This window comes from Symphalangus syndactylus, chromosome 7 (assembly GCF_028878055.3).
Source record: "Symphalangus syndactylus isolate Jambi chromosome 7, NHGRI_mSymSyn1-v2.1_pri, whole genome shotgun sequence".
Lineage (NCBI taxonomy): Eukaryota > Metazoa > Chordata > Mammalia > Primates > Hylobatidae > Symphalangus > Symphalangus syndactylus.
The window spans coordinates 131,421,279-131,440,019 of record NC_072429.2 but is presented as its reverse complement, the minus strand read 5'-3'; the positions used below and the strand labels follow the sequence as shown (position 1 = coordinate 131,440,019).

Genomic DNA, 18,741 nt, shown 5'->3' with positions numbered 1-18,741 from the left:
TGACAGAATGACATTTTCATTTTTAGAAAATTGCTTTGGGTCCAGGCATGGTGGCTCATGCCTGTAATCCCAGCACTTTGGGAGGCTGAGGCGGGTGGATCACAAGGTCAGGAGTTCAAGACCAGCCTGGCCAAGATGGTGAAACCCCGTCTCTACTAAAAATACAAAAATTAGCTGGGCATGGTGGCGGGCACCTATAATCCCAGCTACTCGGGAGGCTGAGGCAGAGAATTTCTTGAACCTGGGAATCGGAGGTTACAGTGAGCTGAGGTCGCACCACTGCCCTTCAGCCTGGGTGACAAAGTGAGACTCCATCTCAAAAAAAAAGAAAAAAAAGAAAAAAGAAAAGAAAAGGAAGAAAGAAAAATGAAAAAAGAAAAGAAAATTGCTTTGGGCACACTTTACAGAGAATGGACTAGCAGTGGGGACATGACTAGAAGTGAGAGGCAAAACTTTTGCAGAAGCCTAAGGTTTTCTTCACAGACACTAATATTTTCTGTAAGCATGACTTTCAATGATCTAATGTATCTCATAAAGATAGAAATATTTTGTTTGAAATCAGTTAAAGTCATAGTTGATATTTTTAAAGATAAAGGCTAATTGATTTTATTTTTCTGTCATCAGTTTTTCTTCTAGTGGTCATTTTCACTTCCTCTGTTTGCTTCTGCTTCTTCTGCTGAAGTCTATAAACTGCTATTTACAGAACCATTGTGTACCCTTGGGAAGGTCTTCTGCCTTCTGCATATAAGCCGAATTATGAGTGGGCTGGGAGAGAGGAACTCCACCGTTCTTTGCAGCTGAAAAACTCCCTGCTATAAGGAAGAGCTAATGGCATCCAAACCATGCCAACTCTGAAAAACAAGGAATTACCAGCTGTCTCATTTAACCGTGAAAAAGCCGAGCCAAGAGACGTTCAATGGTGTCTCCAAGGTCACCCAGCCAAGCAACAGCAACAAAACCAGGGGCTGGGACACAGGTCCTTCTCAGTTCAGGTCTTTTCCCACTAATAGGATCAAATGTCACAGCTTAAACGAGGAACTCTTCAGCCTTTTAGTCTTCACTGATTTTTTCTTTTGCTCAACTATAGCATGCATTTTGAAACGATGACCTTGAGATTTCTTGCAGTTTTACATTTTCATGATTTATAGAGTTTAACATGAGCATATTTTGTAGATATTTCTCTACTAACATGAATACACCATGCAGTAAGCACTTACCCAGCCATTTGTTTATTTAACGAGAATTTTCCAGTCTCATTATCATCTTAGTAAGCAGCACTTTGAAAGATGGCCAGCTCCCTGTCATATGGAAGATCTGGGATTGACTGCACCGCTCTCATAAGGCTGGACCCTGTGGTAGCTTCCAGTTTTTGACTTACAAATATGGTAAGGCAATGAAGAACCTCTGAATCTTGGTGAGCACTTCTGACTGTCTCCTTAGGCTGGATTCTAGATGGAGAATACTTCATTAGTCTAATACTCATCTCACGATGCACAAAGTCAAGAAAAAAAATCTTAACTGCCCCACCCCTGGCGGCCCATATCACACATACATACACAGCACACTACACTCATTGACACACGACACTACACATACACACACTACTGCACACATACCCCATACTACACACACACACACAACTCACACACACCACTGCACACACACACCCCACACACATACTAGCATACCTCCACACACACTGCACATACACATCCCACGCTACATACAGTGTACACACACAGTTCACTATAAACACACTCCCACACTACACACACACCTCACTGCACACACATCTAATACTGCACACATGCAAAACACATGCGACCAAACTACACAAAAAAATACACACAACACACACACTACACATACACACCACTGCACACACATACCCCACACACATACTACCATACCCCCACACACACTGCACATACACATCCCACACTACACACAGGCCACACACACTACTATACCACAAACACACACACTGCACACACACATCCCACACCACACACACACTTCACTATAAACACACTCCCACACTACACACACACCACACAACACACCACTGCATACACACCTCACACTACATACACACCACACACACTATGCACACACACTGCTACACACACACATCCCACACTATACACATACACACTACACACACCTCACTGCACACACATCTAATACTACACACACACAAAACACACACAACCAAACTACACACAAAAAAATACACACAACACACACTACACACACCACTGCACACACACATCCCACACTACATACACACCTCACTGCACACACACCCAATACTACACACACAAAAAGCACACACACAACCACACTACACAGACATAAAAACACAATACACACAACACACACAATACACATACACACCACTGCACACACACACACCACACTACATACACGTACACCAACACACACACACACACACACGCAGACTTTCTGCTTCTTCCTTAGTCTTGACTCATATCAGTAAATGACATTATATCATGCCAGGTTACTCAAACCAAAAACCTATGAGTTAACCTCGATTTCCTTCTCTTACTCACCCTCTTGTTCAGCCCATCAGCATGTCTGGTCAGTTCTTCCTTCCATGTAAAAACACGTCTGAAAGCTGCAAATTTCTCTTTGTCTCCAGGACCATCACCTTGGTCCAAGCCATCACCCTCTCTCCTAACTCACGTCCTGTCCAATCTTGACTTCTTCTATTCCATTTTCTCTACAGCAGCCAGAATAACATAAAAATGTCATTTAGTTCATGTCATACCTTCTCATAAAAGTCTACACTGTTTATCTTATTTTGGAAAAAAAAATCCAAACTGTTTATCCTGGCTTACAAAGGACTCCTGCCACTCTTCTGACTCAATGTCCTACCCCTTCCCAGTGGATTCATTTGTTCCATTATGAAAAGGGTATGGTTACAGGCACTTGTGATGCATCAGTGAAAAAAACAAAGATCCCTGCCCTAATGCAATTTACATTCTAGCAGGGTGAGAGGATAAACAAATAAGTCTAAAGCTTATGTAGAGTATGTTAGAGGTTTTAAGTGCTATTCGAAAAAGAAAAATAGAACAGAATGGCAAGCCAGCGATTATAGAGAGGGTTCTAGGATGCAATTTTAAGTAGAATGGCTAGACAATGTATTTAGTGCTTTTTTGTAAAGGGTGAAAGAGTTGGCCACAAAATATCTGAAGGGAAGGGCTTTCTAGACAGGACGAGTTCATTTTCTATACAATAGCCTGAATAATAGACTATATATATCTTATATTCTAGTTTGGTGAGTTCAGATAATAAGCAAGTAAACAAACAAACAAACAAGCTAGGAAAAGCTCAGATAGTGAGAAGCTGCTTGCACAGACCTCAACAGGATGATGAGAAGTGATTGACCGGGAGCTGCTTTAGATTACTTGTCTCATCTCATCCTTAAACCAGCCTTATAAGGCAGGTCTTATCAGCCATGTTATACAAATAAGGACAGTAAACACGGAGAGATGCTAAATAATTTTCCCAAATTCACTCAACTAACTTCTCTTTCCATGTGGTTCCATTGTCCCATGTGTATTCACCGCCACCATATTTCTCAAACTGCACATTCATGATTGGGTGTTTGGCCACTTTCCTTTCCTGATTCAAGGGGATAAACTGTGTCTATCTCAGTGTGGAACCTCCAGCACCTGGTGCAGTGATAGACTCACCATCAACACACAATGATGCTTGCTAAATAAGAGCACATGCCTGACCCACTGTTAAACTCTTGGTGTGGTTGACTCTAAATATGAAGCCCTTCCCCACGATAATGGGAATTGACCCTAAAGTCATGTGCCAGTTTTAAAATTGACTCACAAATAATTTGAAACTTTTCCATTGAGTCTGTTTTCCATCTTCCTGAATCTCAGTGAGCTTTGACTCCTTTGACCAATGGCATGCATTGTAAGTGACAAGAGGTGACTTTTGAGGCTAGTTCCTCAAAGGCTGTACAGCTTCTGCCTAAATCATTGGATACTTGGCCTCTACATAAGAAGTCCCACTATCTTGACATGACCATAGTGGGGAGGCTACATCATGTAGGCTTTCTGGCTGGCAGTCCCAGCTGAGCCCAGTATCCAACCATTCCCAGTGAAGAAGCTGTGTCGTGTTGGAAGTGGATCCTCTCACCCCTCCTGATCCAGCCCCATCCATTGGAGTCAGTGGCAGTCTTCCCAGCTAAGGCCCAAACATCAAACAGCAGAGACAGATCATTCCCCAGTGCCCTGTCAGAATTGCTAACCCACAGAAGGCTGTTTTACTTTGCACGAGTAAGATTGGGGAGGTTGGTTACATGGCTATAAGTAACTGGAACATCAAGTAAAATCTTTTTTTTTTTTTTGGCAGAGTCTCACTGGGTCACCCAGGGTGGAGTGAACTGGTGCAATCCTAGCTGCTCACTGCAACCTCCACCTTCTGGGTTCAAGCAATTCTCCTGCCTCAGCCCCCTGAGTAGCTGGGATTACAGGCATGCATCACCATACCTGGCTAATTTTTGTATTTTTAGTTGAGACGGGGTTTCGCCATGTAGGCCAGGCTGGTCTCGAACTCCTGACCTCAAGTGATCCACTCGCCTCAGCCTCCCAAAGTGCTGAGATTACAGGTGTGAGCCACCATGCCTGGCCCAAGTAAAATCTTAACCCTATATTTACTTCTCTGTTGTGCTTATTGTTCATCTTCCTTACTTAAATATAAGCTTTCTTTTCTCCCTCTCTCTCTCTTTTTTTGGGGGGTCCTGCTCTGTCACCCAGGGTGGAGTACAGCAGCGCAGTCATAGCTCAGTGCAGCCTCAAACTCCTGGGTTCAAGTGGTCTTTCCCTCTCGGCCTCCCAAAGTGCTAGGATTACAGGTATTGGCTACTGAGCTCAGCCCTGATTGTAAGCTTTCTAAGTGCAATACTGTTGGCCTATTTTGTTTATAGCTGTATTCTGGCACCTGGTAGAGTGCCTGGTATATAGCAGTTGTGCAATAACTATTAAATGAATGAATGAATAATAAGAGTTTTAAAACATATATATGGAAATAGGAAGGCAGGGAATATCAGCCCTTAGCCTTCTGGCCAAAACAAAGAGAAAAAACATGAAGCTCACAAGATTCCCAATGTCTACAAGATAAAACATACTGGATGCTTTGGAAAGGCCTAGATGTTTCTGGAATGATTGACTGCTATCACTTTTACTCTTTTCTTATCCTCCGCCCATCATCTTCCTAGATGGTAAGATATTTTCCATGGTTTAAGTTATGTCTTACCTCATTCCTTGCCAAGCCTGGAAGATCCTAGAAACTACTATGTGCTCCAAAAATATTTAGTGAATGAGATCTCCATGCATCCAAAACCACAGAGCCAAGTTTTACATCCGTGCAAGTAATACAAAACTGAGCTCTTAATTTGGAAAGGAAAGGATCAGCTAATTAATATGCAATGTCAGCAGCCTCATATATTTTATGGTACAAAACAGAACTGCGTGTCCCTCAGCCCAGTCAATTTCCTGTTTGTTATCACATTAGACCTATTCCAGGGCAGATGGAAAATTTGAAGGACATTTCCAGCCATTAAGATGGATATAAGTCTTTCAGAATTGCATATAAATACATAATACCCCTCATCAACATTTTTAGAAATTAGGGTTCACACAATTTTTGATTAAGCAGGAGCTCTTTTATCATGTAATTCTGCTTCCTTCAGCTGAGAATTGGACTCCCCAACTCTATAGGCTGTTGATGTTAGTCTGGCTTTTAAGGCAGTTTCTGTTCAAAATTTCATGCAAAGATCTTTGTTGTTCCTCTCTCTGACCTTAACTCTGCCTGACTTTTAAAAAATCATTAATTAATGATTAAAAACAATGGATTTAGCACCTCCATTGTGGCCCCTGTGTTCAGCAGTCCTGGATATTGCCCTGTGGATATTTTCAGACTGGTACTAAGAGGTAGCACTCCTATCTCTGTTTTACATAGAACAGAACGAAGGCACAGGCGCCTTCTAACCTGCTTAAAGTCACAGCTAGAAAGTAGTAGAGCCTTAAACTTTGTGCTGGTTTGACTCTGAAGCAGGAATTCTTCTGACACTGCTGAAAGAGATGGAAGGCAAGCTGGCATTTATAGCACTCCTGCTATGCGCCAGGTACCATATTGGCCACTATACATTTCTTTTGTCATTTTACGGCCACATTATAAAGTACACATTTTTATCCGCATAGTATATATCATAAAACTGAGGTTTGGAGATATTCAGCAATTTGCCCAAGGTTAAACAGTTACTAATTCGTGACGCCAAGATGCAAGTTCGGTCTGTGAGACTCCACACACCGTTCTTTTCCTTAAGCATAAGCTCATGTAAGGTTTTCATCTGTGCAGCCCGAGGCCCATTTGCTGTGCAGTACAGTAATGAACTAATGTGGGAGGCAGAGGTATTCTGGGGCTTGGAGAAAATCTGAAGCCTCTCTAACTCTTGGCATTTCCATCTGTAAAATGGGTTCATAATACTCGCCCTCCCTACTCCACGAGACCTTTAAAACTGAAAAAAGAAACTCTGTGTTCCAAAACCTCACTTCACAGATAAGGACATTGAAGCCTTCTCTAAGTTGCTCAGTCAGCGATGACTGAGACTAGCCTAGAACCCTCATATATTAGCCTCTGCTGTGTAACAAATGCTAACATTTATTTTATAAGTTAAAAACGTACCTCTCATGTGTATGTAAAATGAATACATGTTAAAGATTTTTATCCAACTCATCAAGTAATGAGCAAAGCAGTAGTATGCTAAGACCAATTCAAAGATCTTTGTAGAACAGAAAGACACATAGACAACTAGAAATGCTGAAATAAATTTGCTAAAAGATACAAAATGGATTAACATTCAAAAGGCTATAACATGTAACATTTGGAGTTATCTTTTCTGCATGGCACAAATCAGTTGCATCTTGACTGGACAAAACTCATTGGCATTGCTATCAGTTTTCTACAAGATAACCTTTATCCTCACAGAGTTGTAAATAGATTCAATAGGAAGACAGTCAAAAGTTCAGATTCCTGTAGAATCAATGATTCGCAGAGGGATCTTGGCCCTTCCCTGAAAGAACTCCAAATAATCTCTTTTGCCAATTTCTGATTTTTCCTTATACAAAAAAAAAACCCACAAAAAAATGGTGAAAATTTCAATAGCTTTCCACTATAGGCACTGATTCTGCTCACAGGTCTGTGGGACAGTGAGGTGGCTCTGCTCCCCCTGTCTCATTCTGGGGTCCAGGCTGGAGGGGGCAGCAGTTCTCTGGGGCCTGTTCTTCTCCTAGTGGAGGTCAGGCCTCCCAGAGAAGCATGAGCAGGTGATGCCTCTGAATGCCTGTGCTTGGAGGTGGCACATTTTTGCTTCTGTCCGTATTCCACCAGCAAGAGCAAGTTATGGGAACCAGCCATGTCAGTGGGAAGTGTAATCTTCCCATGGTTGCAGGAGAGTGCATATTTGCTGAAGGGTAATCATTCTCCTGATTTTCAGACCACATCAGGTTGTGCTAAGAGATGCAAAAACAAACATACACACACACACACACACACACACACACACACAAAACACATCTGGGCATGGAGGCACTGTGTAAACACACAGGAACAACCTCTGCATACAGATATCCTGTTGGGTCCTTTTACCCCTTTTCTAAAAGTGAAAGAAAATATGGCTGGCCATCCAAAAGTTACATTTGGAAATGAACTCATGTTGATGCTTGGTTTTCTGACATAATCTACCAATAGCATGAAGGTTTTCATGGAGATATTTGACTCTTACCTGCTGTCTTTAATGAGTGTTGGCTACTAAAAGTTGGTGGTGATACATGTTTCTTAAATAGGGCACATCTAGCCCTTTGGGTTTTCAAAACTATGTTTTGGGAGAATAGAAAATGACGGAATATTTATCCTGAGCATTTATTTACTCAAAGAACTTGAGGAAAAAGATGACAGCTGTAGTTTGCACATGCAGAAAATAAATGATAGTGATATTTTAATGGATTGTTGTAATTTATTGTTTTATTTTTACTTTTGCCACAAATTATTCATAGCAAAAACACTTTATGGAATGAGGATTTCCAGTTTAGGTTGAAAACCACTTGAGGTATTGCCCATAAATTTTGAGACCAGGATGAGAAGCCCAAAATCATAGCACAAGGATCTTGGCCTAGAACAGGGGTCTAGATTAAGGGGAACAGTCTGAGGGAGCACTGATTCTCCAGAATTAGGGCCTAAGAGCATCTTCCTCTTTCTCTTAATTCTTTTTGTTCTTCCTCTTCCTCTTTCTCATCATCATGGCAATTGTACGTGCCGTTACCATTTATGAATTACTCCCTCTTGTGGTAGATTCTGCACATAGCCCTTTACATAAGTGTGGTGACTTAAGTTTCCTGCCTGGTCCCTGCAGACAGGAGTTTTGTAAACTGTGGCTGGGACTTGCATTCATAAAGCCTGTTTGGGGTGGTCTCAGAAAATTTAAAAATTAAAACCTGTTTAAAAGGGAGCCTTAACTGAAGATCAAAGAGACTTATCTGTTCTTCCTCTGAGGAAGAAAAGGTATTTTTTTCATTGTTTTTTCTTGATCAATTTGGAGCATCAAAAGAAAAGTCGAGACAATTCTAAATAATGCAATGTCACACATTGATTAAATTATCTCATCTTTCAATAATCTTCTGAGAAAGTCATTATTATGTGGATAATATATAATACAAGGATAATCATCATAATAGGAAATGAAGTTCAGAGAGATTAATAATTGGTTAGGCAGCAATGAGCATATAGCCCAAGGAACCAGCTGGGATGCAGCAATAACCTCAGTAGACTGAGACAGAGACAGAGATTGAGATAGAGACAGGTTGAGATAGAGACCATGAGCACAAGAGGTAGATGTTACTTGTTCCTTCTCCATTTCCAGAGAAGGAAACCAAGTACAAGAAAACTGACATCACTTCCCCAATGCCACTTAGAAAGTGCTTAGGTTGGAATGGAATCCTAGGTCTTCAAACACCAAACCTTTCTGGAATCACAGGCCTCCTATGAAACACCTGAATTTTATCATCTTTTTGATATTCACATTACTTTGGGAAACTTTCATCTCAACATGAAGGACTTTCCAATAATGCAGACATCATCTTTTGGGCTTTGGAGAAAAATCTGAGTTTGAATCTCTGCTCACATATTCTTCTCTGACTCTGAGCAATCCACACACATTTTTTTTTTTTTGGAGACAGAGTCTCGCTTTGTCGCCCAGACTGGAGTGCAATGGTGCGATCTTGGCTCACTGCAACTTCCGCCTCCTAGGTTCAAGTGATTCTCCTGCCTCAGCCTCCCAAGAGGCTGGGATTACAGGCAGCCTCTCTCAGCTGGGATTACAGATACATCCCACCATGCCTGGCTAATTTTTTGTATTTTAGTAGAGACGGGCTTTCACCGTGTTGCCCAGGCTGGTCTCGAACTCCTGAGTTCAGGCAATCCACCTGCCTCAGCCTCCCAAAGTGCTGGGATCACAGGTGTGAGCCACTGCACCCGGCCACACATATTCTTGAATGTATATTTGTGTAACACCAACTTCGATGGGCAGTTGTGACAACTAAATGAGGTAAAGAAGATGCTTAGCATGGGTCTGGCCATAGAACATACACTCAGCAATTGGTGAGTATACTGGTTATTCAACAATGGGATTTCTTGGGAGGCAATGAGCCTCCATATAATAGAGATATTCAGGCAGAAACCAAATAGCTTGGCTGAAGATTGAACTGGATTAACATTTTATAGGCCAGATTCATGACCCTCAGTAAAATGTGAAGTCACTGTAATGTGTTCATGTGATGGGCTGATTTCATGTGACGGGCCCCCCAACATTCACACATTGAAGCCCTAACACCCAGGAACTCAGAATGTGACCATATTTGTAGATAGGGCCTTTATAGAGGCAATAGAGTTAAAATGAGGTCAGTAGGGTAGGAACTAATCCCATCTGACTGGTGTCCTCATAAGAAGACATTTGGACACACGAGGAGACACCAGGGGGCATGCACACAGAGGAAACACCGTGTGAGGACGCAGCATGAAGTCGGCCATCTGCAAGCCAAGGAGAGAGGACTCAGGGGAAACCAATCCTACCTGCACCTTGATCTCAGACTTTCAGCCTCCAGAGCCCTGAGAAAGTAAAGTCCTATTGCTTCGGCCACCTGGTCTGTGGGATTTTGTTATGGCAGTGCTGTCAAACAATTATAGCTTGCAGTCAGCATTTTATAACATATAGAATAGAGAATATCATTGCAGTTAGTTCTATGTGTATTCTATCATGTGGACTGGGTCGTGATACAAAATGTGGATCACTGTCACAGAACCTAGAGCAACCTTGGGCTTCATACCTGAAAGTTCTCTTCTCGTTTGGATGAAATAGTAAGACTGAATATGGTACCATTCATATTATATCAATGAATATGAAATGAATGCCTCTTCATGCTAAAGTTTGACGGATGTTAACTCCCTTAATCCTGACACATATTTTCAAGGTGATTATTGTTATTCCTGCTTTTCAGGTGAGACTAAGGCTGGTTATCAAAACTGTGCAGGGTCAAACACTTAGCATTTTTCAGGGACACGATTCCTACCCAGGGGAGGCGGTCTCAAAAGCCTGAACTCTCCCTATTCAGCATCATCTCCTGGCCAGTGGCTTAGCACACAAACATCAGCTTCCCCTCTGCAAAGAATTCTGAGCTGGAGATTAAGAAGGCCTTGGCTTTAATAGGATCTGTGCCTGTGCCTCAGGGCACAATGGGCCCTTTATGATTGCAGGAGGAACAGAGTGCTTCTCCAGTTGGCATGGTGCTTTTCTTCTTGTAACCAAGGTACACTGAGCATCATGGTGTCTGTGGGGTGGGGTAATGAGGCATAAAGTTCTGCCGTCTAGAGAGTCAGTCCAGCCCTAATAGAGGGAGGTAAGAAAAACGGCCCCAGCCCTTTTTGTCTGAAGGCACTATGAATAGCGTCTGTGCCTGCTGCCTTCAGCCCCCTTGAGCAAGTGGACTCTGGGTCAGACGCTCTTAAACGCAGGCACACGGGCTCATTAGTGGGAAAATGGCGATGGATAATTGGGATATGTAAATGACATGGGCAAACTGGGTGTTTTAACCATCAGGACCCAAAGAGAAGGAGTGTCATTTGGTGAAGAGAAAGGAACAGACTGCCCACGGAGCCAATTACTGGAGCCAGAAGAGGATGCTCAGCCTAGCAGGGAGCCCACAGTCAGGATGGCAAGAGGCTGCGATGTTGTGGGGAGGTTGTTTCTGCCTCTAAAATGCAAAGTGACCCATGACCCAGCCCTGTCTTTTTAGGTAGCAATTCTTGGCAATATTCTTTTCTAAATACCTCTGGCAGCCAGCCCCTCCTCTCCAAGATCGGACTCAACACCTCTCAGCTGGGCTCTGCCTTGTACTTGCTCTGATTGAACTGATTTTTCTCACTTCCAAACTCTCCTCCACAGAGTTGTCAGAAAGCCCTTTGTGGAACCACCTGGGATTAGGTCAGTTTATGCTTAAAGTAACTCATGACCCCCACGTCCATAAGCCTGGTATATATATGCCTTCCCCATGTGGCCTCTGCTCCATCCATGCTTGCCTCCAACCATCACAACCACTTTCTCTGGAAACTTCACTCTCTGTCTTGCCTCCAAGCCTTTGCCTACACTGTACCTGCCACCTGGAATAGCGTTCTCAGGAAATAATATATTGTAGTAGTTAAATGTATAGGTTCCAGAGTTAGATCACCTGAGCTTGAATCCTGGGGCTGTGATTTCTTAGTCATGTAAACGTGGGTGCAGTATTTAACCTAAGTATAATTTTCATCATGGTTGATATGAAAAGCAATAGCCATAATGCCTATTTCATAACTTTGTTGTGAGGATTAAATGAGATAATCTATGTATAGCACTCAGCCCAGTGCCAAGTGTAGAGTGAGCACATGATAAATATTATTATGATAATAAGCATCTATCATGAGCCAGGTCATTGACAGCAATGACCGTAGAAAGATGAGTAAATTGTTTTGCATTTTATTAGCTCATCTTTGCAACTCAATATAGAATTAACTTTTTTCTTCTGTTTCTCATTGATGGAGAGCAACACATAAAACAGGCAATCGGTGAATGCTCACTGGAAGGATGAATGAATGAATTCGTTAAGTAGATAAATTGGATATTTTACCCAACATAATTATTTAAAAGAAAAAGACAAAAGTGACATTAAGAAACATGCAAAATTAATTTAAAGGTTAATGTAAAAATTGCAAATGTGAGGCAGAAAAAGAAACACTTTTCCAACTGAGAACAATCTAAGTTAAGCCCCTTAATCATTGCCATCTGGAGAGAAGGTGCGCGCCATTTGGCTTGGAGCTTATTCATTCCCCATCATGCCTGACTTGAGTGCCTTCCACGATGCTGTGTCAGATGCCTTCCAGTAATGTAGTCAATGCGCACAGTACATCACGGGCTGCAAAACCCTAACTCAACATGGATCCTGGGAGGAATGATACTCAGACCAAGTCTGAGGCAGGGAGGATAAGAAACATTGTCCCATTGAACAGCTGAGGAAGCAGGCTAGAAATAAGTCTGGCAACTTGTTTGAGGTCACTAAGTGCAAAGCCACAGAGCCAGGATGATCTAAATGCTGAAATCTATTTTGCCCTCCTCTGCTGAGTGACACGTACAAGGGTGTTCCTTAGCTTCTTCTCGTTCCTTCCCAGGAAAGCTTCTCCCCTGTAAGGGAACAAGAGTTCCTCTGTCCTAGTGTACAGTGACATGAAGTCTAGGAAAGGGGAAGACAAAAAGAAGACCTGGAGGAAGAGAAGAGGGCAGCAAATTTGAGGATTTGCTGAGATTGAGTTTTCAAGAATAAAAAATGCATATAGGGTAGTGATGGGATCCATTGTTCCCAAACATATTTCCTTTTGGCCCGGGCTGTTCCTAGACCCAGAATTAGAGCTGGTCCTGTCTCCTCCAAACAAGCAAAGAGTGCTCTTTTTGGCTACAAAGGCCTGTCTCACTGGCTCCTCTGAGAGGTAGATTTATCCCCAGGTCCAGAGTAAGCATTTAGGGGACAAATTATTTCATCAGAAGTAGTTTCATGTGGAATTCTTTGACGGTGAATGAGGCATTACTAAGTGCATGGATGGTGTTGTTGGCAGAATCATTGAGGCCTGGAAAGGCAATTCTGTACCCAGGATATGTGTCTATTCCAGTAATGGCACATATCCGCCCCCGCCCATGTTTGGAAGGTCCAGTGTAACAACTTGCCACCAGGTGGCTGACTGGTCCCCTAGGGAAGGTGCCCCACTGGGGGCTGAGCATCTCCATTGCTTGCAGGTCAGGCATGCTTCAGTCCTGTTGGCAGTAGTCATGATCAGAATATTCACAGAGGTATTTCTGGGTAACAAGATGATCACTGTTGCCTTCTGGCTGATTTACATTTCATAATATCCTAACAACTACTTTGCATTTCTTGTGTAACAAATAATAAAACTAAATTTAAAATTGGCCCAAAGCAATTATTTAATGTGTTTAGGGAACAGAGTGAGAGGGGCAGGCAGGACCACCATTTGCATATGCCTGTGAACCTGATACTCTGTCCTACTCATTCCATGACAGTCACAATAACCATCACTGGAATATCACCTCATGATGAGATGCTTACAACCCTGGATTTACAGAGGCAGAAATGTAGGCTCAGAGAAAGCCCTTCTGTCTCTCTCTTTTTACTCATTCCCAGGAAGTGCCTTACCTGCAAGGGAGAGAGGGTTTACCTGGACATCTCGCCTATACATTGAGTTGAAGACCAGCTAAAGAGAAAAGCAAAAATGAAAGCTAAGGCATGGAGGAGCGGAAGCAGGCGGGTGGGTTTTCAAAGTTACACTTTGAGCTGGGGCTCAAAGCCAGTAGAGGAATGCCTCATTATTGTCCTTGTTGATAGTGTGTCGCTAACTCTTTGTTTTGGTGCCATGTTCATCTGGAACCTGAGGCTTTCAGGGACTTTAGGCCTCTGAGAAGTTTCCTTCCAGTGGGATATAGGATGTTTGATTTTCTTTAGCTGAAACTTGTGCTGTGGAGTGCTGTGATTACACAGTTCCTACAATGACACTCAGTACACACCCTGCTTTTCATGACATTTCCAACGCCCCTATTAGAAACCTAAACACTGCTCGCCATTGGATTATAAAACCATCGAAGCAACTCCATTTCCTAGACTCAACTACCTGGCAGTTTCCCTATCATTGAGTTTAGTTGGCTCAGTTATGAATTTGTTATTGACTTAACCTCATCTTTTGTGGGAGGCATGAAAATAGCCCCTGCACCTTATCTTAAATTGTAATACTTGACAGTCTGAAGCTCCCATCAAAATGGGAGTCTCTTCATGTACCTGAGGATCCAAACTGCCATTCTGGGAATCTGAACTTTTGATTAATTGCACAATAATAAATTCTCACATTTTCTTTCCACATTCCTTGACTCGTCTTCTTTTTATGTTTATCTAGTGAGCCTTTTTATTTTAAATACTGTCAAAATGTTTTTATCATGTTTCTTAAGTCGCAAGGAGCATAAAGGAGCAGCAAGACTTCCTAAGTATGAAGACTTTCACAATGGTTAAAACGAAACCAAACAAAAATCTCACCCACAAACATATATGGAATGCTTGTGTGCCAGGCATCGTGCTGAGAGCTTTACACTCTTCATTCACTTATTCATCATGTATTCATGCTGTCAACACAGATTGAGAGCCTGTGATATGACAGACACACTTCCAGGATTCAAAACTAGGATGCTTAGTCCCTGCTCTTGTTTAGTAAGATAACAGTAAACAAGTAAACAGAATGTAAATGCGATCATTTTTGGCAGTGATAAATGTAATGAACAAACAAAACAGGAGGAGACTGAAGGAGAACAGCAACTTTGGAAAAGGTGCTCAGAGATAAAGGGGAAGACTGTTTTCTGGTTAGTTGGGATGGGAGTAGGACAGGAAGAATACACGTGAGTTTGGTGTGTTGGGCATGGCAGGGTTAACAGGTGGGCAGGAGGAGGCTTTGCAGTGCCCAGCTCCCATTTGGAGATATTCTAATCCAAGCAATTCCCTTTCCTTGGGCTTTTTCTTCTTTCCAGAGCCTGCTGGACTGGTTACTTACTCCAACTCACTGCTGAGCATTAATCTATTCATAGACGTACAGGGGTCCTACTGTGCACTGCCACGTTTCCATGTGCTATTTCCTATAATCCTCACAAAACCCATCAACCAGCGAGCAGCCTTTTCCCCTGGGGTTCTTGTCATGACTCTTCCCGTTTAATATTAAGTTCCCATACTAGAGTCTGTTTCTGGACAAACAATTCTGTTGCACTGAGAATCTATTTTTGTACCGATCCCACGCTGTTTTAATGATTTCAGTCTTACAGTTTAACTTCCTCTGGAAACTCCTCCCTTCTTGATTTGGAGACCTCTTTTGAGGTTCTCCCCTTTGACAGTCATTCTGTAGGGTGGTGGTTCTCTGACCCTTCCCCTGCCCCAGCCCATGCATTCCTACTCCATTCCCTTCCTTCTTCCCTTCTCTGTCTCCTATGCTCTCCTTGGCCAATTTCTCCAGGCAAATCCAGAGCTGGTGTTCTTGCAGGTCTGATTCCTCTTTTCTTATACACTAGGGATAGATCCTTGGCCTTGTTCACAGGGTCTCCCTTCACCCCGTGTCTCTCACCCCAGCTGACAGACATGAGGTGAGACAGTGGGAAGGAAAGGAGGCCACAGGTGCCACGGGGCAGCAGGAATGAAGGCTTCCCCGACGGCGGTGGTCATGGAAGAAGTGCAGGATGCTCCTGTCCTTTGTCAGTGTCTTACAAGATCTAGCCTTTGCCTGTGGCCTCACTTTCCTCTACTCTCATTAAGCTCAAGCCACCCTTCCCCTCCGCACCTGCTGTTCTGCTGTTTGGAGGGCTCTCTAGACATTTACATAGTGCTCCCACCTTGTCATTAGGGTCTCACCTCGAAGCATCACCTCCACAATAAGGCCTTCCACGACTAGCCAGTTTAGAGAGACTGCCCCAGTCACTACAGCGCAGCACTCTACTTTGTTACCACATACTATTTACCAATATTGGAAATTCTGCTGTTAAAAGTTGTCTTTTCATTGTCTTCCACTGGCTAGGACGGAGGTCTTAGGAGTGCAGAGACCTCATATCTTCAGGACAGAGATCACTACCCTTCGCCAGGGAAGCTCATGAGGGGTTACAGACTGGTTGATTGAATTGAAATTTGGACCAGAGAGGGAATGACTTGGGTGCAAGTCGAGAGCAAAGCAGGAATCAAAGATTCTGACTGCATTTCTTCAGTCCTTTGCCCACCCAGACAGGTGAAGGTGCTATTCAAAGATTGGGGGAGGAGAGGGCCGCGGCATCCACCATGAACCACGAACTAGAGGGAAGAGGGAAGAGGGAGTCACGAGCTTCGCTACCACAGAGCGGGTGCGTTCGCGGTGCGCCCGGCCTTGACCAACCCAACAACTTGGATTTTACCTCTGAAGCCGAGGAGCAGGGGTCGGGGGTGAGGGAAATTCATAAAGCTGCAATCACGGAGCCAATGTTTGGTGGGCGACAACCCCCCAGTCCCTCCTCCCCTCCTCTTCTTCCCCCAACTGCCCCCCGTCACGCCCCATCCAGGGGAAGCCCCAACGCCCACGGGAGCTCCAGGAGCCGGGCTCTGCAGCCGCCTAGCGCAGTGCCTGGTTGCAACGGGGGCGGCGGTAGCCCAGGCGATCCGGGGTCCCCAGACAATCAGCGGTGGAGGTCGGCGGGAAGAGGCGGGGAGCCGCCGCCCAGGCCTCCCGCCGCGACGGGGCGGGACAATGGGGCCCCACCCCGGTGAAGGAGGGAGGGAGGGACGCAGCGTGCGCTCGGCTCGCGGCGCGCTCGCTGCTGCTGCTGCTTCCAGGCTGAGGCTGGAGCGGGCGGGGAGGGGCGCGGGTGGGAGCGCAGAGGAGGGAGGAGGCGGCGGCGGCGGCGCGTGTGGCTGGCGGGCGGGAGGGCGGCTGGCGCCGGGCTTGTAAATAAACTGCGATGCTCTCTCGGGCTCGCCGGCCTGGGTGCCGCCGCCGCCGCCGCCGCCCCGGAGCGCCAGTTCCAGACTCCCGCCGCCGCGCGCCCTAGCGCCTCCGCGCCAGCCTCGCGCGCCCTCCCAGCTTCTCCGCAGCCCCCGGCCCGCGACCCTCGGGGTCCTGCGGCTGACCCGCGCGGGATGTGACCCCTTGACCCCTGCCCGGCCTCCCCTGCCCCCCAGGGGGCCCGCCTTTGCCTGCTTTTGGGGGGGGTGGGTGGGGAGGGGCGCGCGGATCATGGCATTGGGGTTCCCGAGCTTGCAGCCGCCGCCGCCGCCTCATTCACGCACCCCGAGCGCCCCTTCTTCCCAGAGCAGCAGCGGAGAAGGCGAAGCGGCCGGCGGGGGCGAGGCAGATGGGGCTCAAGGCGCGCAGGGCGGCGGGGGCGGCTGGCAGCGGCGGCGACGGGGGCGGCGGAGGCGGCGGGGCCGCTAACCCAGCCGGGGGGGACGCGGCGGCGGCCGGCGACGAGGAGCGGAAAGTGGGACTGGCGCCCGGCGACGTGGAGCAAGTCACCTTGGCGCTCGGGGCCGGAGCCGACAAAGACGGGACCCTGCTGCTGGAGGGCGGCGGCCGCGACGAGGGGCAGCGGAGGACCCCGCAGGGCATCGGGCTCCTGGCCAAGACCCCGCTGAGCCGCCCAGTCAAGAGGAACAACGCCAAGTACCGGCGCATCCAAACTTTGATCTACGACGCCTTGGAGAGACCGCGGGGCTGGGCGCTGCTTTACCACGCGCTGGTGTGAGTACCCGGCCGCTCGGGGCGCCCTCGGCGGCGGCGCGCGTGGGGGCTTAGGGTCGGGGCTGGAGCTGAGAAGTCTCTGGGGCTTTAAGACCCATGGATGCTTTCCCGCTGAACGGGAGACCAGCCCGTCCTCAGCGCGCCTTTCCGTGTGTGTGTGTGCGTGTGTGTGTGTGTGTGCGTGCTGCTCTCCGGGTGTTCCACACCGGGGGCTTAAAAAACGAAACGTGGTTCCCCTGCTGATTTGGGCGGATGTGTGCACGCGCGGGTGCGCATTTATGACATCTTCTCCGGGTGTTGGTTTGGAAGCTTAAAAGAATTATGTGGGTTTTTCCAATTAATGTGAGGGTTGAAGAGGATAAAGCGGGTCCTCCCATGAGCGCTGTGTTTCTGTTTCGGGTGGATCCCTTCTGTTGGGATCACCACTGAGTTTAGTTGGGGATGGGAGGGGTGCGCACCGCCCATAGTGGGGAATGTGTGTGTGTGTGTGTGTGTGTGTGTGTGTCTGTCTGTTGCTTGCTTGTGCCACCCTTCTGATCGCTGGGTACTGGTACAGAGAAGAACCTGGTGTTGCTCTGACTGGGAGCTGGGACTGGCCAAAATGCAAGTCCTAGGATTCCTTTTAGGGAAGTGAATGGGAATGTGTGTGTCTAAGCCTACACTGAGGTGCTGGGGCTTCATAGAGCCAGGAGGTGAGGGGGCCGGGGACTCCTTCGGCTGAAACATCTCCTTGATTTAGGATCCGATATTCCCTCAGCCTCAGTCGCTGCCGCTTCTCCTGCTTTGGCTGGGCTAGGGCACCCGGAATGTAAGGGGCTTGGC

The 18,741-nt window shown here is 45.8% G+C and overlaps 1 protein-coding gene across 3 annotated transcripts in view; it reads left to right on the top strand.

The window, feature by feature from the left end:
* The first annotated feature begins 16,969 nt into the window (after positions 1–16,969).
* KCNQ3 (potassium voltage-gated channel subfamily Q member 3) overlaps positions 16,970–18,741 on the top strand; it is a 349,316-nt gene continuing 347,544 nt past the window's right edge. The window contains exons 1-2 of one of the 3 annotated variants that reach the window (XM_063642990.1): positions 17,055–17,549; positions 17,773–17,919. In XM_063642990.1, coding sequence (XP_063499060.1) covers positions 17,416–17,549; positions 17,773–17,919 — 281 coding nt within the window. In that variant the 5' untranslated portion in view covers positions 17,055–17,415. Of the gene's footprint in view, positions 17,920–18,741 lie in introns of all 3 variants that reach the window. The other 2 variants (XM_055287273.1, XM_063642989.1) reach the window with 2 other exon arrangements.